Here is a 25,370-nt window from a genome sequence, read left to right as displayed (position 1 = left end):
AGGAAAACCCCAGAATTTACTGGTTTACAAAATAATTTACCCTGAAGGTCATAAAATTTATTTCAAAAGAAGTTGCATTTTTTAAAGTTTAGAATGGGCAATCAAGATTAATTAAACACTTCAGACAACAAAATAAAGATGTCTTGATTGAATTAAGAGACTTTTTACCCCATGCTGTAAGAAACAATTTTTCTGCTGTCCTTGAGACATGGCTTTCAAACAACCTGATAACTTGCTATTGTTATCTATATCTATCTCACAAATATGTCCAGGATTTTACTGAAACAGCATATTAAGAACAAATAAGACTTGCTGTGAATGCAAGCATATTTATACAGAGGAAATTACATACTTAAAATTAATTTTTAAAATAAACCAAAATCAAGACAAAGCCCCTCTGTACTTATGTGCTTCAGTAATTATTTTAGATACTTTTTATTCTGACTTCCAGGATGTCCTCAGACTAGTTTAACTAGATTTCTGCCTTTACCCTAGCAAGAAATTTAAAGTCTTCCTCTAGATCAGAAAGGGCTGTATCAAACAAACATAAGACACAGCACATTTCCACTCTCCTCAACAAGGAAGCAAATCTAAAATATATAAGTCCAATCCAAAATGAAAATTGGACAGTTTTCTTAGAAGAGTAAGCAGGGGAAGACTTAGTTTTTCATACATGTAAAAGACAGTCAAAAGCTGTTGATAAGAACCAGAAGACTCAGATTAAAAAAAAGTTGACATGATGAAAAGAAGGTTCATTTTTAATCCAGAGGACAATTCCACAGCAGAAATCTACAGGGTTTAAAAGAGATATGAGGGAACTCTGTCTTGTCTAGAGCTCTTACCCAGGACCCAGGTACTGTGGAACAGTCTTCTTTCTGTAAAGAAAGAAAGAAAGGTGGAAGCTTAAGCTTTGCTTTATCCAGGTGACTTGAGTGTGAAAGATGCCAGTAGGAAAAAAAAAAATCCGTATGTCTGTGGCTATAGAACTGTGTCCAGTATTTCTCAAACATGTTTTACATGTTCTTCGTGCTCAATCAGGGCCTGTGTTGCTCTCATAGGCTTGTATGTGTACAGTATCCAACTGATCTGAGAACACTTGCTTTGCTGGGTAAAGGTTGTACACTGGGATTTGCCAAAAGCCTGTAAGCTACATCCAATTCATTCCAATCTTGTCATATTTTCTACATGAACACATCAGATGTCCAGCATAAAGCTTATCTGTATAGATAGAACATGCCCAGGATCCTCAAACATGTAAAAACTCAGACTGCATCTACCTTCTCTACCAAGTCTGACATCCCAGTTCTCAGATGAGTGACTGAAACCTACAGACCGTTTTATAAGAAAATTTCCATGTAAAAAAAACCCCACACATCTGTGAAAGCTATCCCTAGTTTGTATGTATATACATACACATATATGTATCTATATTATATATTTATCTGTACTCAACTTAACTTGTATCCACTATTTTGTGCTTTACGAACAGCTATAACGTATCTTTTCTGAAAACAAACAGAATGACAGCTCTACTGGAACACTTGAAAAATAAAGACATATTACAATTTAGTTTTAGAAAGTCATGCTTTATACTACTACAAGCCAACAAGTTGCATCAGCATTTTGATTGTTTTCAGTGTTGTCAGTGTCATGAAGTTTCCTCTCTGGATGGAATTTGTATTTAGATGACAGGACTATACTTCTTGGTTTGTTGTTGGTTTTTTTTTTTAAACTTAACCTTTTAGTGTGTCTACATCAGCAGTCATGAATCAGTTTATGCTACTACCTGACTGCAAGCACACACAGGGAATAGAAGCATACAATTAAACAGGATTAAGATGGCAAGATAAGATCCCTCAGGTCTCTTAGTAAGTCAACACCTACTAGCAGAGATCAGCTACTTGGAAGGATGGTCTTTCCAACTGCTCCAATAAACGCCTCTCTTCTACTCAAAGTGAAACACTTTCGAATGAGCATGTTCACTGAATGGCACAAAATAGAGCCACAGCAAGAATTTAATTCAGTCAGAGAAATGGGATCTCTATTCAGGTTTCTCCCTCTAAAGCTGTCTCATTTAACAGCCTTAAAAACAGGAGAGACAACTTTTTAATAGGTTTTTTTAGTGCTATCAATTTGTTAATGTAGTGATGGACATTCGGTTCGCATTCAAACAAAATAGTATCCATCTAATTAATTCTCACATTTTACTTAATCCTCAAAGGCTATTGCAGCATTTTAGTTTTACAGCAGCAGAAGCTGAATCAAAACCTGACAAGCTTGCCAATAATACCAGGAAGAACTGCTTGAGAAGTAGAACTAGCATTGGATACTGGTTTCTTCCTCAAATTATGAGATCAAAGCTTTTACTATACTGCAGGTGCATATATGGGGACAACGGGTATAGGTTTTTGCAACAGACCGTGTTTCTTCCTACAATCACACGGAAACATGATGCAAAGCTCCCCAGGATAGCACTAAACAAACAAGCCCTGAAATAGAAACAGCGCAGTGCACTGCTCTGCCTGAAGTGATCAGCTCAATTTTAGTGGATGCAAGCTAATCTCTTGCTCAGTGACATACTACAACAGATGTATTGCACCAGCCTGCACTGTGCTGGCACTGGGACTATATAGCTCTTCATAAGCTGAAGATCTAGGACAAGTCTAATCACCAAGAGGTTTTGCCATAACCTATCATAGCTGACAAAACAAACAAAACGAAATCAACAGCAGAAAAAGCCCCACTAATTGCAGACATCAATAATCATTGCAATCCAGATAGTTCCAATAAACAAACATAGGATAAGCAGGGAGCATGGACCTTTGAAGAAAACTGCACACATTACAAATGCCAGCTTGTAAAACTGGAAGTCAGAAGAAAGCAGATTGAGTTTCTTGAAACTTCTGCTCCTAAACACTTTGAATCTCTGAGCTAAGAGCTTTTCAAAGGATAAGATCCCAGGTTTTTACAGTTCCCATTTTAGTAAAAAATAAAAATGAAAAACCAACCTGAGATACATCAAAGATGGAAAGTTTTCTCTCTGAGATGCAAGACTCTTAACTGAGCTGAAACATAACCTCAGGTTATCCCCAAGTTCTGCTACAATAGGGAGCTCAAACGAATTTTTGTAGACTGCAAACAAGACAAGGTAAAATAAACTCTCACAGAACCACTGACCACCCTAGAAGCTACACAACAGTCAACTATAATTACATGTCATCTTACATAGTATATTACTTTTAGCTTGCACAAGTAGCATTTTTCAGACACAAAATATTAGACCTGTTTTATTTAAAAAAAAAAATACAACCAACAAAAAAAAACAACAGCCCCCTCTCCCCCCCCCAAGTTTTGAAGATTTCTCACCTAGCATAAAAGAAATAACCTTATTAGAGAAGAATGAAGCAGTACAACATTAAACAATAAAGACTTCAAAAAAGGCTTACCCCATCACATAATTTCATTTAGGCTAAGAAGGTGGTTAACTGTTCTATCATTCACTCAGTGTAAAACAAGTAGGTAAATGAGACTGGACATAGAAAGAAAAAAGAGGTTGACCTTTATTTAATATAACCTTATCTTGCCTATTTTTTAGGTCTCTTCAGGTGTTCTTTTTAGGCCAAGGCAAAGCACGATTCTCATTCTGTTAAAACACAAAATAAAACCTGGTATATCCTGAACATCACTACATTCACATATTGAAGAGAAGGAGTTGAAATTTTTCATACCAGGCTTTTTCTTGATTTTTGATTCAACTTGAGATTCACCAGCATCCTGGGAATTAGTCTCATGTAAACTGTCTCATTCTATTATTATTTCTGTGTACTTTATATACAGAAACGATACTAATTTTTATGCTAGAAATAATAGTAAGGATTCTATGTCAACATTGATAATCTAAATTTGAAGGACGTGTAATGCTTTTGATCTCCAGTACTGGAGAACATAAAAAGCTAATGAGTTTCCAGGTGAACTTTGACACATCCTGATAAGCAACTGCCCAGAGTATGATGTTTCTACACAGTACTTGCCCTTTTTACCCAGGAGTTCAGCCAGACCACAAAATGGGAGGTTCAGATGTTGCCTTTTATTTCAGGCTTCCAGCAGGGAATAAGCAGCAAAAAAATATCCACAGTAAGAATAAATCTTTGTGGAAAAGGATGAATAGTCTTCACTGCCCTGAAATATGAGCCTACTACTCACAACAGAAAAAGTTTAGAGAAATGGAATCAGAGACTTCACAAATATATCCATGAACATGCTGAAAGCAAAGGGCTGGAGGTCAGTCAGCTTCTCAAATTCTTTGAAGGTGTGAAGGCTATATTAAAAGCAAAACTGTATCATTTTGCATGAGAGAACACTGAATAAAACCAATCATAATCAAATCACCAAAGATGAGTTTTATGTTTTCAAAGGTTAAGTAAAAATTTTGGTATCATGGACATTAGAAAGAAATCATTTGTCTCTTCAGGAGAAATTTTATATTGAAAACAAAGTAATTAAATATTCAGGAATATGAAAGCTGATTTTTGACAGTAGTTTTGTGTTTATTCTGTAAGAAACAAATAAGAAAAACATGTACTTAAAAATACAGAAAATAAATGATTTTATTGGTTTTACTTATACCAACGTAAAATGGACAGCATAGTAAAAACTGCCTTTTGATCTGATTGTAAGTAGAAGTTAAACCAGCTAGACTGTTTTGTATCCAAAGACAAGAAATTCTTCTCAGCTTTACTTTTAAGTTCTCATTCGGGTATGACAATGGAACTGTTGGAACAAGTCCAGAGGAGGGCCACGAGGATGATCAGGGGACTGGAGCACCTCCTGTATAAAGAGGCTGAGAAAGTTGGGGCTGTTCAGCCTGGAGAAGAGAAGGCTGCGTGGAAACCTCATAGCAGCCTTCCAGTATCTGAAGGATGCTGGAGAGGGACTCTTCATTAGAGACTGTAGTGATAGGACAAGGGGTAACGGGTTAAAACTTAAACAGGGGAAGTTCAGATTGGATAGAAGGAAGAAGTTCTTTACTGTGAGGGTAGTGAGGCACTGGAATTGGTTGCCCAAGGAAGTTGTGAATGTTCCATCCCTGGAGGTGTTCAAGGCCAGGTTGGACAGCGCCTTAGGTGAGATGGTTTAATGTGAGGTGTCCCTGCCCATGGCAGGGGAGGTTGACACTAGATGATCTTAAGGTCCTTTCCAACCCTATTCTATGATTCTATGCTTATGGTTGGTTTTTTTCTTTATTTTGGTTTGTTTGGATTTGTGCGGGATTTCTTTTAAAATAATTTTAGATATTTCTAAGTCAAAGAAATTCTCATTTTTTACTGAGAAAAACATTTCTTATATCTCTTCTACACACAGGGGCCTGTAGAAATTCTCAAAATCTACACCACTGTAAGGTAGCACCTGATCTTTAATGTCGAGAGAAATAAAATAATTTAATCTTTACAACTTGGTTCACTTTTGACTGAATGAGATCTCTCAAATAGGCTAACCCAACTTGACAATTGAGATCAGTTGTTCTGCTAGGAATGCCACAAGAAGAAATTTTATTTCAATGACCAGATATTCTTTGAATACATTTATGGAATGTGCATTTGTATGTGTATGTTTGTATATATATACATACATGCACACACACTTTTGCATGCTGCTCTCTTGTATTTAACATGATTTCTTCATCTGTTCAATTTCTATGGAGTTCTTCTAAAAAGTTTGGAAGGTAGGTAAATACTTTAGTACCTAAAATACTTTATATAATCCAAATGCAGTAGGGTACCACTGAGTACACAAAACCTCTTTGTTTTCACTTCTCTCCAAAAGGTGAGAGGAATTACACAAGTAAATAAATTTCCAATTTAAACCACATTTTGGAAGAAGAGGAATTTATAGATTTTCATCTGAAATACTATGCCAATTTTAGAAAGAGAATTCAAGAAAATCAACTGTATTTTAACAATTAATAAATACAGATCTGTTATGAATTTTGCTCTGACCAGGAACGCATAGATGAAATGAACGCTATCTCAATTTACCTATCTTGACAAGTAAAAAGAACAAGGAGTTAGAGGAGAAAATGGAAAACAATTTAAAACTGTATTTTCAATAAATGCCTATCATGCATTTCTATTCACTGCTCCCTCAGAGAAATTACAGTGCTCTACTAGGATTTTATAAGAAGCTTGCTGTAAAAGGCAAGACAAGAAACATACTAATGCTCAGAATCATACACATGCAGACAGAAAAGAAGCAATTCTTCCTGTCCAAGACCTATCCCATACAATAATTCATCTTCTAAAAAAAAAAGGAGAAAGTCTCTTACAGTATAGCCAAGATCTTAAGTACCACCAGAATGTAATTCAGGTTAAAATAAATAAATTCCTCAGTTTTACTCTCATTTCTCCTTGCTTTCCCATCAAAGAAAGAAGAAAGGGAAGTCTGTAAATCCTAAGTTAGCTTCCACTGCACAGAATTTGCAAACACACTGTTCAGACATAACAGAACTATTATTGCCTGAACCTGAAGGTTGGTGCTACTTGTTGTACCTAAAATGACAAAAAAGTCTGCATGGTTTTGTCCAACTTTAAAGCATGTTTAAAATGGAAAAATGCAGAATATCCATTATACTTACAAGATACAAAAATTTTATTATGCTCTGCCACATTCTCATAAAATTTAGTGATATAGAAGTAGTGAAACTAGGTAAATCACGTGAACCCAATGAGCAGATTCTTGAGAATTTTAACCAAAGCTTGAAAACATACAGTATTTGACTTAGAGGCAACTCATGGAAAATATATGGGCTTCACAGCATGCATTTTTATCTCTCTAAGCTGTTATCAAAACAACACATCAGAAACATAGCAAGACTTATCATTTGACCACTAACTAGGCAAAACAAAAATTAGTATTAGTATTACCACATACCCATCCTCAAAGGTGAGGAAAGTCCTGAGAAAACCAGGCAAACATCCGAGCTAGCCTTGCTTGAAGAAGGGTGCTGGTACAGAAGTGATTGGACAGCATGACCTCCTGATGTCTATTCAGCCCTAAATTATGCTATGATTTTTATGTTATTCCAGAGCTATGATTGTGGTATCATGCCACATATCAAAGTGGAAGAACACAATAAAGAGCCTTTCAAATTGAAATGAACACGTAGGTTAAACTTCATCTTGACATTACCATCAAGAACACAGATCAGAACAAAATAAATTTTAGTCTCACAATGGCCAGGAGGAAGAGTGCAAGAATGTGCTATTGTCACTCCAAAGAAAATTATACCAACATATTGTTCCTTTTAAAGAAGCAAATACTGCCTTCAAGCAAAATAACAGAAGTCAATCCAAGTATTGTGAAGTCTGAATTTAATACAAAATACTAACATTTGTTCTGAGAATTAACTGCTTTTATTTTTCTACCACACAGGCTTGACATGCTATACTCCTTTTTTGATTTTATTTAAATATGGAGCCTATGATTTATACTCCATCTCAATGAATCAATAAAAATTATGTCTGATGCAGTTTCATCCCCCTCTTTTTTCTTTTTTTTCCCCCTTTTATTAATCTCTCTGTCATCAGGAGTAAATGGAAAAGATTTGGGATTATGGTTGAAGAAATTAATTTCATATCCAAAAAAAAATTCGACCTCTATTTAAATGATAGTAATTCAGCAGTAACTTTCAAATTATCACTACAGTGATTCAGAAGTTTTACAGACATTTACAGATTAAATCAAATGTGTTCCTTTCACTGTTTACAAAAACAAAAAAAAACCCAAACCAAAACAACAAAAACAAAACCACAACCAAAAAAAAAAACAGTGACAGAACAGAACTATCTAAAAATCTACTGTTTCAAGATTTTTGCTCTATTTCTATTTGTTTTTTTTTAATCATTGATTCACATTTCAGTATCTCCAAGAAATGCTCCAATTACTATCCTTGGTCAGATTAAACAGTGTGCATACATTTATTAACTACCAGAAGGACACCACTTTCTGACTTATTAAAAAAATAATTCATATTCTCACTGTAGGGTATCTGCAGGATCACACCCTCTCTTCGTCCCCCGCGCCCTCCGGCCCCCCGCTGCAGTGGTTCACAAGTGACTTACACAACCCATTCAAAAATACTTAACTGCCATCTAGTGGCTGAGTAGGCCAACTTCTCTATGGTGTTTTTCAGACCCTTAACTAAATAATTCTTCCCTCATTTCTAATATTTCTATTTGCATTCTCAGCCTTCCTTCAGGCCTAAGAATCCCAGCATACTCATAAGACAGTGTTTTAATAACAAAGTTCCATTACTAGTCATACAGGAAGAAGAACAGACTAGAACAACCTCTGTTTAAATTATGTAGAGAACTCAACTAGGACAACTTCACTTCATACTGTAAAAAGTTCAATTAATTCATTTGCTACAGTTCTAGAACATGAAAAATCTATTAATGCTTATTAGGCTTTCTAAAAACAACCCCCAAAAAAACCTAAAAATTGCATTATGTTTAAGTTGAAAAGTGTAAATATCAATAAAGTTGGAAACTTCTGTGTAAAAACTATATTTCATGAATATGAACATAAAGAAATTGAGCATACCTGACTTGAAGTTATCATGGCCTGGAGTGAAGTTTGACAAAAGTTAGACTCCCCTTTATTTCTTGAGTAAAGTAGTCTCTATGTCAGCAGTTCATATTACCCCAGCAGTATAGTATTCTGCCAGGTTTCAATCATCTCTTGCTTCACACAAATTTTGTTTCCTTTCTGTTCATTTTTAATAACATATAATTTATTCTCAAGGCTAACAAGAAAACACTATACCTACATGTGCTTCCTAACATTCACCCACTTTCAGATAATTCTAATATCTCGTGTTAGATGTACAATTAGAACATGATCTCCTGCACATCACAAATTGCAAGCCTGGCTTTATTTGTTGCAAGACAAGGACAAAACAGATTTATACCTCTCAGTTTTTTAGCTTTGTGTTTTCTGAGATTGGGGTATGCTGGCATGATGTTACAGGAAGCTTACGTTGATACTCCTTAAAACAATATACCCAGTCCTATTTGTCAGACAGATATCATCAGTTAGCTATAGTATTTACTTTGAAAAATGGAATAAGTACAGACTTCACTATCATTTGATTCATTTAGAAAACTTTCAAAAAAAATTTGCTTTTTTAATGCTCCTTTCTTTCCTGAATATAGTTTTGTAGGAAAAGAACTATTTTAGAACTGTTCACTGCCTCTCCAAGTCTTCTCTTCCCCCTTACAGAAGGTAACCCAAGTAATGAAGGGATGGAAGAGGAGTGATCCAGGTTCCCAGAATCACTAGCTCCTTATAAAAGGATATCTCAAGGAAGAACACATAGAAAGAAGCATTGTAAAAAGAGCCACAGCCACAGAATGGTTTAGGAGTGCATAAAGGAAGAGTTCCCTATTTTCCACCAACTTCAGTTGAACACAATTGTTAATCAGTCTCACGTAGACTTTACCTTGATGAAAGCTATGTAATACCAAAATAGGTTTTAAAAATCTCTTTTTATATTATTGTTTTTGTATGTGTAGTAGAATTATTTCACATTTCAGAAAAATCTTACATTTACCTTCCTTCTCTTACCTTCACCTGTAAAGAATCATCTTTCTGAAATTTCATTGAAGAGTTTTGAGCAGTGTGCCTGTTTCTTATACAAAGTCTAGCTATGATATTTTATAATAATGAAAAGTAAATCCCAATCTCACCAGTGGTTTATTCTTCCTAGACTCATTATGTATTTATCTTACAGGATTTTGCCACCTTTTTTCTTGTATCGCTAAGAGTCAAAATCAGAACATTTCAAATGCCTGAAAGGCTGAGGGATTACCAGCAAAGCGTGGTAGTTGAGAATACTTTGGAGACATTCCAAGATCCAGATTTATAATGTTTTCAAAATGGGAAGTATATTCAACATGGTAAAACTTGTCCTGTAATTTAAGGTTTTTAAGGGTAGCATCATTTCCCTATGAAATTGTTGGAAAGTGCACCAATAGATCATGCAGTAGAAATCTGTCTTAATTTCCTGAGAAGTGCCAAAATTTGGTCTGGCTGTTACTACCAGCTGAAGTACATGGCGTTCAAGGAAACAACATAATTTTTGTTGAGGGTTTATTCATTGGTTTAAATGGGGTAAGACAAACCAAAGTGAACATCAGACCTGGAAATGATACAGGCATAAGCATTTTTTGATGGCAAGCTTTTCTGCAGTAAATGTAGGTTAAATACCCAGTGTAAACTATCTCATAACCAAACTGCTAGAAACTGGAGCAGTCTGGCAAAACTTCATCTCCTGAAACAGGATTAGAGACCAGGCTTAGTCAATGGCATGAAGAATTCATTACATCCGGATACTGACCTTTAAATAAATGTAATAAGGGCTTTCTTTTTAAATCTGTGTGATACTCAGAATAGACACTTTTCACAAACTGTTAAAAAAAACAAAAAGAGAGGAAAAAAAAAGGGGGGGGGGGGAATTTCAAGAAAACAAAGAATATAAGTGACTTTCAAACAACTTTGGTTTTTGGTTCTGTGATGTCCCACTACTAACCAAAGCCTAGCTTTCATGTATTCATTTTCAATTATAGGAATTTTTTTCCTTTTTTTTCTTCTTTCTGCTATGAGTCTGTTTTTATCTATCATGTAAACAAAATCAAGGAAACCTGAAAATTGAGTTAGACTGTAGGGAAAATTACAAGGGTAGCAAAAAAGATCAGGGGCGTGAAACAAAAGGAAACTGGCTCTTGCACAAAAGTACTGCTATTAAATCTAAACATCAGGTTTGAAGCTGGAGTTTCTAAATTAGAACATTCAGTTTTCCTCTTCTTCCTTCACTAAAGGAGCTAGGTCTAACAGAGCTTTCTCTGTTCACAGTGAGAAGACTAAGCAGACATTGTTGCTCCTCTTTGGGATTTCAAAACCAGGACTTGAAATGGCTGTCAGTTTTTATTATGATTTCTTCCTGCACTAAAAACAATTACACCCACAAAGCCTTTTTTTTATTGTTATTTTAAAAAAAACAGCTATCTTGGACTTGAAAAATGTTTTAAAAACTTTAGGAAATTATGCTGCAAAATAGGAAGGTTATGTCTAACACTGTAAAGGTAAGAAAACAAAGAGGATAAAATAAGCCTCTTCTAGTGGCAAGAAAATGTAGAATCCAACCTTCTAAGTAAGTAAGTGTGTTACTTCTGCTTTTAATTTAGAATTATTCTCTTTTAGTCAATAACATGTAACATTTATGTTTGTTTCCATATCAATATTGACCATCTCCAATTATTTTAATAGCATGTGGAAAATGTCTTTTCCTGGGGAAAGAAGAAGGAAGACGTCTGTAAGTAGAGTTAGTTGATCAGTTTCAAATTATATGCTAGGGCTGTCTTCCTTGCCATGTATCAAAAGAAAAAAAAAATTCCTACTTGGCTAACTTCAGCTAATGATTGCTTTCTTCAGAAAGAAAAACTATGGACAAACTAGACAAAGAATAAAAGAGGCTAGATGTCTGCTAGAAATATTTCATAGTATTTCATCAGTTTTTTTGAAGTACAAATAACACCAAGAATGATCTGATTGCAGTAAATGATTAATCTACAAACATGATGCAAAAAGTTAGTATGACCCTTCTACCTTCTATGTGTTTAATTGGTGGATTGTAAAGATTGATATACATAGGTAGCTAGAATATACTCAACTGTTTGGGACTATACAGAAATAATTTGAATACATGAAAATATTTACCCACAAACAGTTCCTTAAATGAAGTAACTTCCACTCTGACTTTCAAAATAAACCAGAATGATGATGACATAGCAAAAATTTGAGATTATTTTCTGCAAGTGAGGTCATCGTGCGTCCAAAATATTTCTGTTCTTCACTGATGAATAATAGTACAGAGTGAAACAAGTTCATATTACTGTGATAAGAGATCAACACCGAGCAAGAGGAATGGTGATCTCTAACAACAGTAGCAATCCTAATTCAGTAATTGGACAACATAATAGGCTAATTTTTAAAATAACAAAAAAACCACAATCTGAAGTAAAAGTTTGTTCATGCTACCGAAGAGCGCACTAGTGCTGCTGGTTAAACTTCATTCTCATAGCAAAAGAATCAGGTTTTCCTCCGGTAAAGTACCTAAGTATTCATGGAACTTTTTCCATTAATTATATTTCTAATTAAAAAAAAAAAAACCAAACCCTTTTATATAGATTATTTCTTGCAATGAAATAAAATCCTAGAGACAGATTAAATATTAAATATAGTCCTTACATGCAATACCTTTCTGGAAGTACAGGAAAAACTTCATTTTCACAAGAAATACGAAAAAGCATTGCTACTGAAACCTGGGTAGCTGAAATATAGAAATAGCATGGGACAAATATATTTTAGTTTAAACTTCAGATATTGCAATGTAGAATAATTTTGTTATATTTTAACTAATGGCATCTAGTTTATAGATGTTCTTAATTATGGTGGTGAAAAAGTTCAGGTACCTGACAAGAACTCCTTTGATGTTGTTTGGCAAGACAAGAGCCATAAAGTTAATAAACATATTCTCCCCACTCATCCTCATGAAATACTTGGTTGAACCTGGATTAAATTTGTGAGTCTGAAGATCAGTAGCATGCATTTCACCAGGCATTCCTTTTTTTTTCCCTTAAAAGCAAATCACTGACCATTTTCACAAACGCTGGTCAATGCAGTTATGCTAGAACCATCTACTCATTAAAAAAACAAAAATCAAAAAACAAATAAAGCAAAGCCACAAAAAACAAACTGCACCAAAAAGAATAAAGAAAAAGAAAAGAAAGATAATTAAAAAAAACCCCAAACAAATCTGAATGCCTGGGGACAGTGGGCTCGCAGTAGTTCTTCAGGCACCAGCTGCTCACTGGGGGTTGGAGCAGCTCCTGTATGAAGACAGGCTGAGGAAGCTGGGGCTGTTCAGCTTGGAGAAGGGAAGGCTGCGTGGAGACCTCATAGCAGCCTTCCAATATCTGAAGGGGGCCTACTAGGATACTGGGGAGGGACTCTTGATCAGGGACTGTAGCGAAAGGACAAGGGGTGATGGGCTTAAAGTGAAGAGGAGGAAGTTGAAGTTCAGGTTAGCTAGAAGGAAGAAGTTCTTCACTGTGCAGGTGGTGAGGCACTCGAATGGGTTGCCCAAGGAAATTGTGAATGTTCCATCTCTGGCAGTGTACAAGACCAGGCTGACAGAGCCTTGGGTGACATGGTTTAGTGTGAGGTGTCCCTGCGCGTGGCAGGGGGGTTGGAACTAGATGATCTTAAGGTCCTTTCCAACCCTAACTATTCTATGATTCTATTAAGAACTTTGGGGCATTCCTTGCTCAAACCAAGATTTAAGGACTTAGTTTTCCTCTTCATGACCTTCAGAGAAATTAAATAGCCTTTTTTATTAGCAAGATAAATTTGGTACCTGTGACTGGAGTGCTTCCACAGAAAATAAGCTAGCCTTTTGAGGAAACATAATGTGAAGCTCCCCAACTCCATCAAACTACACCACATTTAATGAGGTGAAATGAGGTGAAAAAAGGGCTGTGTTTATGTTGAACAAATCCAACCTAGACTAGGTCTCCACTGTCCCAGTACACATTATCACCTTTCGAAGTCAAGTACTGCAAATCTGTTCTCTTACTAACACTGCTACAAGCTTCAGTGGAGAAAGAAAAAAAAATCTGTAACTATTAGCACGAACTTTTGAAGATCAGTTGATATAACCAGGTCTTCTATAACCATTCCTTAGTAATGCTATCAGACTTTCAGAACCAAGTGTTAACTTACTTCTGAGTGAGAAATAACATCTAATAAGAATCACCTTAAGCAGCAGGAACCTTGAATCTCTGTAACTAGATACATTATGGAGCATATAAGTATTCTGAAATAAAAATTTAGAATCAAAACCACACTTCAGAATATTTGTACTCAGAACATTCAGTACACAAAATTATTGCGAAAATGTCTGAAGTACTGCTTTTCTGGCCTTTTTACAAATTGATAAACATTTCTGTTAGAATCTTACCTGTACCAGCTGAACACCATCTACGCCTTGTTTCTCAGTTTCTAGGCCAGCAGATTTCAATTCTGAATTTGAAAAGAAGATACAGATTTTAAAAGTCTTATATATCGGTATAAATTATTCATCTTTTGAAATACACATTAAAAATTTCATGAACACTTTGTAGAGTTAAAAAATAATGTTAATTGCCAATCTAAAATTAACCCAACAGGTCATATGCATAATCTCAATTTACAATGTATATATTGCAATCTCAATTCTCAAATGTATATATTGATCTCAATTTACAATGTATATATTATGACTCAAGATTAAATGCTATCATCTAAAATTTGAAATAAGTCCATTTTAATTGCCAAAATTTCTGATTCAAAGAAAAACAGTTATTTATGCCTCTATCATGCACATTCCACAGAAGGTCAGGGGAAGGTTCTCATGATTGTTCTTCCCATCCAATCTCATTAAGAAGTATTTTTGTCCTTAAGGTCTGTGGATTGTGTTTGTTCACAAAAGGCCAAAAGAACTCATGAGCAGAATTGCCTTTTTCATATCTGCCAATAGCCCTCCCTCTGCCCTACCATCAAAATTTGAAATGCCCATAATGAGACAGATAGTGATACAGACCTAAACTCATAATTTAAAAAGAATGCTTGAACAAAATAGGCCTTACTGTTGCAAATAGATTTTGAGAAATCTCAGTTTCATCCGAGCTTGATTATTTGCCTTCTACAACATCCCAGCCTTACAAAGGGATAATAGTTTAGGACAATGCACTTACTGTCTAAGTCAATGCTTCCCAGAACTGGGGACATTCAAACTGAGGATGCAAAAGTAATTCTTCACCTTTGTACTAAATTCCACACCCTCTCTTTTGGGCAAAATACCAGCATTAATGTGACTTGTGGCATTTTGAACACGTTACTCATTTACATTGGAAAATGAGTAACTTCATTCTAGTTGTATCTTCTTCCATTATTTTCTACTTTGGAATAACTGATGAGTCTCCTAATGAATATCTTTGCATTCTTTGGCTTAATGACTATCTTTAAATAGAGAAACAAAATTATTTGTCTTAGAATAATGGTTTTAAAGAGAACTATAGATCTTCGGCTGTGACAACGAAAAATATAATGGCAGTGGGTCTAAGAGCTTTTATCTGCACATTTTACCTGGAAAATAAGCATCTGAACACAAGAAATCTCCTCTACTCCGTAACTAGATTCCCTTTCTTAATTTAAGCCCTGGATAACAATTATTCTACAAACACTGGCTTTGAGATCTTTGTTTTCATAAAAACATTTAAATTTAAACCAAACCTGAGCACAAACGAAATTACATCAAAACTTTGATTGTGCTAATATTTATTTCAGTGAGAGACATGTACTGTACATTCCTGCATTGTTTCTACAGTGCTGTATTTTGGTTGGCTGCTGGTTTGGTTATGCTGGAAATGATACAAGCATGTAGCAACCCAATACACATTCAGGACCCTCAAAAGTCTTTTGGTAAGCCACTGCAGAGAATAACAAAGATTTATTTTTCATGTATTTATGAGAAAGAGTCTTGTAGTTAAAGCACAGATTTAATTAATATTAAATATTTTCTATTTTTTAAAATAAAATAAATTAAAAACTATATTAAAACTATTAAAAACTATATTAAATATTAAAAATAATAAGCACTTGAATTAAAAGCTCTGGTTTCTGTTCTGGCCTTTCAACAGATTTCTGACCTTAAAGAACATCTCTATGCCTCAGTTTCCTTGCCTGATAGGAAATAACCAGGTGGTGGGGAGCAGCGGGAGACAGGGACAGTGGAATGGTGGGTAAATGAGAGAGAGAAAAAAAAGCGCCATGCCAGCAGCTACACAGTGCAAAGATCTCTAATCAGCTTAGCAGCTACTGCTAATGATGCCACTTTAACTGGTCATAGCCTAGCTTTTTTACACAGGCCAAAACTAGAAAGATTTTTTTTTCTTATACCTGCCAAGAAACACATGCATCTTGCATCCTTCTTATATCTTTCAAGGGCACCACTACACAGCAGGCAAATCTGTTGACCATTTGCAGGAACAGTGAAACTGTTGTGGTCCAAAACCTCTGCATTCAGAATTCCTAGACATTTGGCCTCCTCACAGCTTTCTGACAATCCCAGATGTTGGGAAGCGAGACATACAAGGGGGAAGTTTCATTGCCAGTGGCAGTTATGCTGCAAGGCTACCCCTTGCAAATTAACAGTCTTCAACCTTTTTTACTTTTTTAATTATTTACTAAACAGCATTTCAAGTCTCATCTGACAGAATTTTGTCCAGTCAAAGGAGGGTGAGGATAGGCTGTCTAAAACAGGAAATAACTCAATGTCTCACTTTGACAAGTTTTTAGTATGATTAAATCATGCTTTGTGGCTGACTTTCAGATAAGTCCATTTACTGAAGAAAATTCACAATGAATTTCTACTAATGAATACCACACTCACTCCTCATTGCAACCAAAAAAAAAACCCCACAGAAACAGTGAATGATGATTTTCTGGTAAAACTATTAATGTCTCTTCTGAAGGAAGGGAAAAGTATTAATATTTTTAAACTAAGCAGGTGTGAGATACTGTTTTTAGCCAACTATGTTCTTTTCCAGATAATTTGTAATCCTACCTCAATTGATCTGCAAAGCTAGAAAAACTTCATTAGTATTTGGGCATTGGTGATCGCTCCAGGGCCCATGTACATGACTTTAAATTTCTGCAAGGCTGAGAGACACTTTAAAGTGAATTTGATCCTTGCCAGGTTTTATTCTTTGCTAATATTCTAGACACGACAGGTACACACACAACTTAAAAAGTAATGTTTCATATTATGCAAATTGGAACAAACTACCTCCCTTCCTCAAAAGTATTTGTCAATATTAAACAATTTGATAGAATTGTCTAGCTTATTTTGACCTCAGGGAGGTTTTGTTCTAAAAAGTTTTCTAAATATAAGCTGAGTTCAGGATGACACGAGCAGATAATGTTAGTTTGCCAAAATTCACCAAATACAATTTATCTGCAGGAAACTAACAGCGTTTTATCTTTCTTCACTAAAAAAAAAAAAAAATAAATTAAAAAAGGCAAAAAGAAAAAAAAAAACAAAACGAAAAAACCCACACAAAAAAAACAAACAAAAATACCCACCAAAAAACTAAACCAAACCACACACACAAAAGTGCAAGAGGAATTAAGGAACGGGAAAAAGTGCTGTACAATGAATATGATGAATGAAACCTTCCCTTTAACCCAAACCAAATATTTTATTTTCTTCATTTTTCATAAGAGGAAATAAAATGTCTGGACAAAACCAGTTTGTTAAAGATGTAACTTAGATTTCAGGGTGTAAACCCACACAGATTTAATGTGTTAGAACTGTTTCATTTTGCAGGAGAAGCTGCAAAATTTTGAGTCTGCCCAAGCAGTTAGGACAGTCACATGGGAGACAGGATGATGGGGCTCTAGTGCCTGCAAGTTGTCTTTTCCTAGATGGTAAGTGGAAAAACACCATCAGCAAAACAATAAAACAACTGAATTTCAAATATCATCTTGTGCTTAGAATCAGGTAATGTGCTGGAGTGTGAGAGTAGTAAAGTCAAATACTGTAAAAAGTAACAGAAACAGATTTTGGTATTCAAATGGAAAATTGGTGGAATTTGCACTGATATTTTTGGTGATCTTGATTAATTTTGTCTAAAAAGTTTTCCAAATCCAGAACTGAAGAGTGGTTTTGGCATAAGCATCTGCTGACTTGAAACCAAATTCTTATTAGGTATTTCCAAACTTCAGTTTTCTAATAAATGGCCAATCTGAAAAAAAAACAAAACCAAGAAAACAAACAAAAAACCCCTAAAATCAACCCCTGCCAAAACCAACCAAAACTCCACAAACCCCCCTGACCACTCTAAACAGCCCTTTCCTCACATCCAACAATGCTCCACATGATACAGAGCACAGAGCAAAACTGTTTAATAAATACTATCTTAAATAAATGATTAACTACTTTGCTAATTTAAGAACAATTACCTAAGACCTTGCAGAATTTCCTCTTGCCTTACCTAAAACTTTGAGGCTAGTATCGTCCTCATGCTAAAAATATGTGTAACGAAAATGAATACTCTTGCTCTGAAAAAATCCCATTACACTCCTTTCCAGATCAACATTGTCTAAAATTGATGCTTTTGTTCAAAAACTGTTGCCTCTAATGTTAATATTGTATCTGTTTAATCCATAAAACAATAATTACATATAATGAGAAATAGAGCTACTCTACACAGAGTAATTTAAAGTCTTTAAATATGCTTGACACCTCCACTTTTCAAACGTGTATATATAAAATAATTCAGTTAAAAATATTGGGGAAAACATTTGTCTTTCAGGCTTCACATGAAACTCACCTCTAGATTCTTCCACATGGCAAGCATGCAAACACCCCCCCAAAAAAATTATTTATCTACCTGAATTTCATTCAGAAGAGTTATAATTTTTCCTCATCCCTCCATGCCCTGCACTACAAATTCACACCAAAACCAAAAATTTCAATACAATTTCTAAGTGTCACCACCTCAAGTAGATAGATTTTTGGAACTATTTATGTTCCGTTTAGAAATAATCACAATATGTAACTTTCCATTTTACTTCTAATTCTATTTTTTTAGTATCTTTACATGTTATGAGGCCAGTGGCTGAGATAAGGAACAGATAAGTACTGTACACATTACATCCATGTAGGAACAATACTAAATAGAACAACACAGGATAGAAACACACCATTAATAAAATAAATACATTGTTGAATTTTTAGTATTATACTTTTGGTAGAAATACTCTTGAAATTTGTTAAAACAATACAAATCTTGACATTTCAAATTGTTTTACATAATCAATGTTCTTTTACATTTTAGAGCAACAAAACTCTTGCTAACTTACACAATCCTCTGCTGGGCTAAGCCTTCAAGTAAAATAATAAAATATTCACCCTTTGTTTTTCGCATGCAGGATATGTTCATGAATACTCTGATCACACATCCACTGCCCAAGCCTCCAAGCTGAGAAACACAACCTGTCCTCTAAGAACACAGGGCAATGAATTGTACTAGTGCATGACAGCCCTTTAACTGAATATAGCATGAAATAGTAGGCTATTAGCCAAAAAATAGACAAGACCAACAATACAGGACTGCACCTTTCCACACTCTGAATTGAATCAATGAGGTTGATGAAAAAATGTTTTCTTAACCTCTAATAGAACTGCTTTGATAAAAGCCACAGCACAAACAGAATAATATAGTACTATTGCATTTTTGTTGGCACCATTTATTTTGCTATGACACCAATAAAAGTGAAGTGTTGCCATGATAAGTGGTGTCCATCCAAGGAATACTTTGCTTGTGCTCCAGAGGAAGTGGTAGAAAAGTCCCAAAGAGAAGTAAATCTGAATTTAACTCCACCCAAAGTCTACAAGCAATACAAAGAGATCCGCTGAAATTATGACTCAATTTTTCAAATCTGAGCAATGAAAAAAGGAGTGGTAGGAAATGGAAAATTTGAGAACACCCTGCAGCTCTTCGTGAAGATCATGGGAATGAATGCAGCCTAAAAGTGTTGAGTGCCATTGAATACTAAGTAAAGGAAAGCTAAGCCTCCAAGAACCTATGGTATTTGCCCGTCAACACTCCTAACAGAAAACAGGCTGAAAATTTTCTTCCATATTTCTTTGTCAGAAAGAGGGTTTTTTGTTTGGTTGGTTTTGTTTTGCTTTAATTTTCAGCTTAAATAGTATTTTTACATATCTGAAGAAGATTTCTGAAATTTGGCTGGCAGAGTAACCTCACAAATTTTAAGATAAACTGACTTTGTAAACAAGACCTCTTTTTTTTTTTTTTTTCCCAGATACACTTTTCCTGCCTCTCTGTCAGCAGGGGACTCCTGAATCCACAAAGGAAGACCTTACACCACTCTAATAACTTTCAGTATACCACCAGTGGCCCTCTGAAGTTTTCCATATTTTTAAGAAGAGAAAAGTACCCATATTTCATGGATCTGAAGGAATGTAAACTGGAAAAGAACAAAGGTCACAACACCTGGTAAAATCCATCAGTCAGCAGATGCAGGCGCATATCTTGGTTGTTAATGAAAAGCATTCATTTTGTTGAACATTTTCTATTAGATTCATGCTAACTAACATTATTTCTGATGCTAATCCAATATCTTCAAAATCAGATATTTGTTAGAAGTTAAAATATTAAGCTTATATCTTGGGTTCTAAAACACAGCAGCTCCCCCCGTGCTGTACATATATATCTTGTCTGTGTCCAAGAACTATACCTTCTTCTGTAATACTGATTCTTCGTTCTTCATCTGGAGGTTTGGGTGGGGGCCACACAGATGGAATTCTCCTTGGAAAGCTTCCTTCAATGTAATCTGATGAATGTGTGGGTTGGCTAACTGCAGCCCAAGTATAAAGCTGGTCTTGCTGTGGTCATTAAAAAAAAAAAGAAAAACAACAAACAAACAAAAAATAATAAAAAAAGAAAAACAACAAGCAAAAAGTTGAGAAGTTCATATAGAAAGACAAGCCAAAATATCAAAGTTTTTGTTTCCAACACAAATGGCTCAATAGCCACTACCTATATCAAAGCACACTTCTTGTTATGATCTTCATCTCCTGATAAAGACTTAACATAAATGTATATTAAAAAACTTTAATGTTTCAGTCTGGAATTATCTCTATTAACAACAGAAAATCTAATGTTTTAGTTAACTACAGCACAATGAGATGCCAGAATACAGTTCAGAACATTTTTGAGCAAAAGGAACTATTTGCTTTTTTCCGTAGAGAACTTTCCGGACTTGATAATCTTAAAGGTCTTTTCCAGCCTAGTTGATTCTATGACTATACTTCATTACATATAGCTAGCTTATAGGTTAGAATAAAAACATTTTGGTCCACACACTGTGTAATCTTTTTACACTGAATGCACAAGCAAAGTAAAGAAACAGAATTATTTCAGCATAAATTATACTGACATTTATTTTTTGCCACCCCCACCCTGTTTTTGTCATTTATGTTTCCATATTCGTAGACAGGTGACTAAAAAGCCTGGTTTGCTTTCAAAATAAAATTAAAAATAAAACAAAACAAAAAAAAAACCAACACACAACAAACCAGCCCAACATATAAAAGTATTCAAAACCCTCTGGGTTAGATTAGATTATACACTTATTACTCAAGAGATTTGGGTTTGATTCACTTATTAAAAGTAGGAGACACTCAGGCTGTCTGATGCAAAGGAGGGCAAACTTATGCTGTAAGGCAACAGAAATGGACCATAATTCAAGTAGTTATTCTTGTGACTCCTAATATGCATCAACCTGCACACCTTGTGATTATATGTTTATAATACTGTAAACTCTAGAGAGATCAACTGCAGCAGCTCCATGAGTAATCTAGCGAGTAATCTAATAAGTAATCTGTAAATATGCAAATACTGTAGTGCAAATATTATAGTACAGAACTGGAAAAAAAAAAATCAAATCACAGGATGAAAATACAGTATTATCATTCAGTAGTACCTTCTTACAAAGATAATAAGCATTGAAGAGACATCCAAAGGAAAGAACAAGATAATTTAACACCTTTTGGGGATAATCTCTACTCTATGTGAACAAGGTTTTACTTGCCTAAAAATAAGTTGTGATAAGAATGATAATACTCTATTGAGAGCAATGTGCTAAGAACAGACAAATGCTAGTTATAACGTAAAAAGCTTTGGTTTACGGAGGATGCCTCAATCAGTCAGGGTCAAAGGAAACTCATTTGATCTTTCTAGCATGAGAAAGATGACAAAAATCCAACCCTATACACAGACCTCAAATAAAGGTAAAAAGCTTAATACAAAAATCTGCGTTTCTTGAAAAGCCTATCCTTTCTCCATTAATATGCTACTGCATTTGAACATGCAAACAGGCTTGATTAATGCAGATTTTCAGTCACTTAGTACTTTCCCTTTGTCTAACTCCCGTGTTTTAGAGGATATTTTTCTTTCTTGTTTCTGTCGAATTTCCAGTACTGTGGGAGTAAAAGAAAGAGTCATACCTGTGCATACTGTAAAGAAAAAGTGATGGACTTTGTTGTTAGCCTTGTTTCTGTACCATCCAAATCTCAAAAACACAGAGGAAATTAAGATTCGAAAAAGCCATCAAGGGAAACACAGAACAACTCTTTTTGCACAGTTTACTCCCTTACACACTTCAGGGAAAACAGAAAAGAGCAAGCTCTACAGAGGGTTAGCTGAGATTACATGTAGGATTATATGACAATACACCAGAAAACAACAGACTGTAGATGATATTGACATAACATGAATGAGGAAGATAAATAGTTAAACTGTTCCTAGATGCAGTATTTCCCCATGCCAGTTCTTGAAAGACAGTACAATCATTTGATAACAAATTTTTGAATTATGATTAACCTACAGGAACTAGGATGTATGCCTCAGAATTATTGTCCAGGTGGGATGCATTATGAAGATAATAAAATATGAAGTACCTATGTTCCTGCTGATAGCATTTCCAGCATATAAACACTTACATATTAAGGCATCTCACAACTTCATAACTGACTCCTAACCCAACATGGGAGCATTGTTTGTGTGTATAAAAGACAGTAGTTTTTTGTTTGTGTGGTCTTTTTTGTTTTGGGATTCTTTTCATTCACTATTCAATATGGAGAAGGATAATGCAATAGAAATTTACAGAGGTAAACCTAAACTTGAAAGGGACTTGCACTACAACCAAAATGCATTCAACACACAAACAAGGTATTTAACAAAAGCTACATTTAGATTACATGCAAATTTATAAACATAATTTAAAATATGAAAAAACAACATGACATAAAGGTAGTCTGAAGGTCTGGACACCAAGTTGATAGTCCATAAACTGCCTTTGAAACGGGAAAAGATAAACCCTGTCTCCACTTTCTTGCTCTTTAAAAGAGATGAATCATTTGAACGTATTAATTCTTACTCACTCAAGCTACTTTCCAAAATCTAATCCTCTTTACCTTTTGTCTTTAGCTCTTTGTCAGTTAACATACTAACCCATCTCATTTCTCCTTTTACAAATCTGGTAATGCCATAAATGTGCATGGTTATTAGACTATTTTGAAAAAAAGATATATGCAGGCAATTTTATGATGTCAAAGTATTATTCAAGAAAAGAAACAGAATAATCCAAATAAAATAGATTCTTTTATTATTAATAATTACAATACAGGCCTCCACAAATCTGGATTTCCACATCCAACTTTTTCTCCTTTACTCTTTCCAGAGGAAATTTTTACTAGATATAGTTTTAAGTACAGTCAGTTAATTCTCTTACCGTGATCAAGCTTTGAATACATCTGTAATTTCCACTTCATCTTGCTTAGACTCCACTAAGCACTTCTTTTGAGGGGAAAAAAAAAATCTTCCTGCAATGAATGATCCCAGTCTTACATATTCGGACTCATTTCTGAGTGGACATTGAAAGCTTAAAGCTGTCTGAGTCCAGTGCACTAAATATGATATCAAGAAGAATTCTTGTTTCCACACATCCTTACACAGCACTTTCCACTGGCTCTTAAAACTGCAGCGCACTTGAACATGGGCGAGGCAAAGTGCCTGCAGGATCTGATGGTACCTAATCAATAGACATTTTACCACTTATAGATGTTAGCATGTAAAACTGAGTCACAGTCAGGTCTGTCTGTATTTTAACTCACTCTCTTCCCAGCCAGCTTTCAGTAGGCACTAAGAAAGGCTTTTTGTAACAAATTTTCATTCTTGGGTACCACAGTGTTACAATTCAGGTACATAATAGATTAAATATTAATTATATTCCTTCACTGCTTGAGCTAATGACATGCTTGCTAATCTTTAAGATGGAAGGCAATACTGTAAGATACTCAAAGTAAGGGCCTACAGCAAATGACATGTAGAAAGAGGCTGGTGGACTCAGAACTAGGGACATGAGCTAGATCAGCAACAATCATCAGAAGGCATACTGGTGGAGCTCGATCTTTCAGAAAATTGGTCACACATTTTTCACACAGAGAGACCAGGTTTGTTCCCTGCACCACAGACAAAAATCAGATTAGTATATTCTACTGCAGGAATATAATGTGCAACCTTAAACCTATGCTTTGGCAGTTGTATTGCTCCTGAAGACATGCAGGTAATATGACATTCAGTTCAACACCATTTCAGTTTTTAATCAACTGTTCATCTGCTTCCAGTTCAAAGGGCAAAGAGAGCCATTGTGAGAAACATTTAAAAGAGTTACAAGAGGCAGAATTGAAATAGCAATAAATATGTACACATCGGCCCAAACCAGTTGTAAAAGCATGAATTAGCAAGGTGAAAATAAAAATCTGACCAGAAGTCAAGAAATCTTAAGAAAGAAAGAAAAAAAGAAAAATCACAGTCAGATCATGTGGTGGGATGGGAAAAGTGGGGCAGTACAGAAGCATGCCGCTATCACAATTAACCTCTTCAGCTCAGCACAGCAGTAGATGGGGGAAGCACATTAGCAGTACCTTTAAACTTCCTCACACTAGAGTAAATTTGTATTAAATTCCCTCTCTTGCACAGCATTTATTTTCAAATAGTAAACTTGGATAATTTTTCATTAGCATCCCAATCATTCAAAGGTATCAAGAGGAGGTGACAACAGAAGGATTGGCATATCCACAAACAGGTATAAATGGGCCTACTCATTAAATCAGGCTGGATGTGGACAGTCTTCCAATGGGAAGAGCTGGAGGAGGAAGAAGAGCAAAAAGTATAACTGCATTTAAGGTGGAACCAGGTAAACTCACAGAGGAATTAATTGGTTGGTGGTGTTCTTCATTCAGGAAGATTAATCATTCCAATATACTTAGCATGCAACCTCTAAAATGAAAGAAAGCCAATTTCATGTTCCCAGTGTATATAAATAGTTAATTGGACAAGCAAGGTTTTAGTTCAAGAAATTAGAGCCAGACTACCTCAAAATGCTCGTATCAGCAGGAGCCTGCTTTATTTTAAGCAGCTTTTAAAATAAAGAAATCAATACTATCAAGAGTGGGGAAAGCGATTTACTTTTTGAACAGAGTTTCAGTAACAGACCACTGACAGATCATGGCTCTCAGCTTGCACTACCTTTTGCCTTTTTTCAGCCTTGGAAGGCATCTGTGCTCACAGCTAATGTGTCATAATATTGTAATATATGGCTGAAGTAAGTAGCACTTTACCCTC

At 35.1% G+C, this 25,370-nt stretch overlaps 1 protein-coding gene across 2 annotated transcripts in view; it reads right to left on the bottom strand.

Annotated features, from left to right (window-relative positions):
* The window catches only part of FMN2 (formin 2), a 158,677-nt gene that overhangs the window by 106,315 nt on the left and 26,992 nt on the right, over positions 1–25,370 (bottom strand). Inside the window, exons 3-5 of one of the 2 annotated variants that reach the window (XM_057414483.1) lie at positions 20,419–20,566; positions 14,075–14,136; positions 843–875 (exon numbers count right to left, since the gene is read on the bottom strand). In XM_057414483.1, the coding sequence (XP_057270466.1) occupies positions 843–875; positions 14,075–14,136; positions 20,419–20,566 (243 nt within the window). The remainder of the gene's footprint in view (positions 1–842; positions 876–14,074; positions 14,137–20,418; positions 20,567–25,370) is intronic. The other variant, XM_057414484.1, reaches the window with a different exon arrangement.

This window comes from Pezoporus wallicus, unplaced genomic scaffold, assembly GCF_028554395.1.
Source record: "Pezoporus wallicus isolate ANWC-B61680 ecotype Strahan unplaced genomic scaffold, APGP_CSIRO_Pwel_v1 contig_8042, whole genome shotgun sequence".
Classification (NCBI taxonomy): domain Eukaryota; kingdom Metazoa; phylum Chordata; class Aves; order Psittaciformes; family Psittacidae; genus Pezoporus; species Pezoporus wallicus.
The sequence above is the reverse complement of the archived record's forward strand: the minus strand, read 5'-3'. Positions and strand labels throughout refer to the sequence as shown.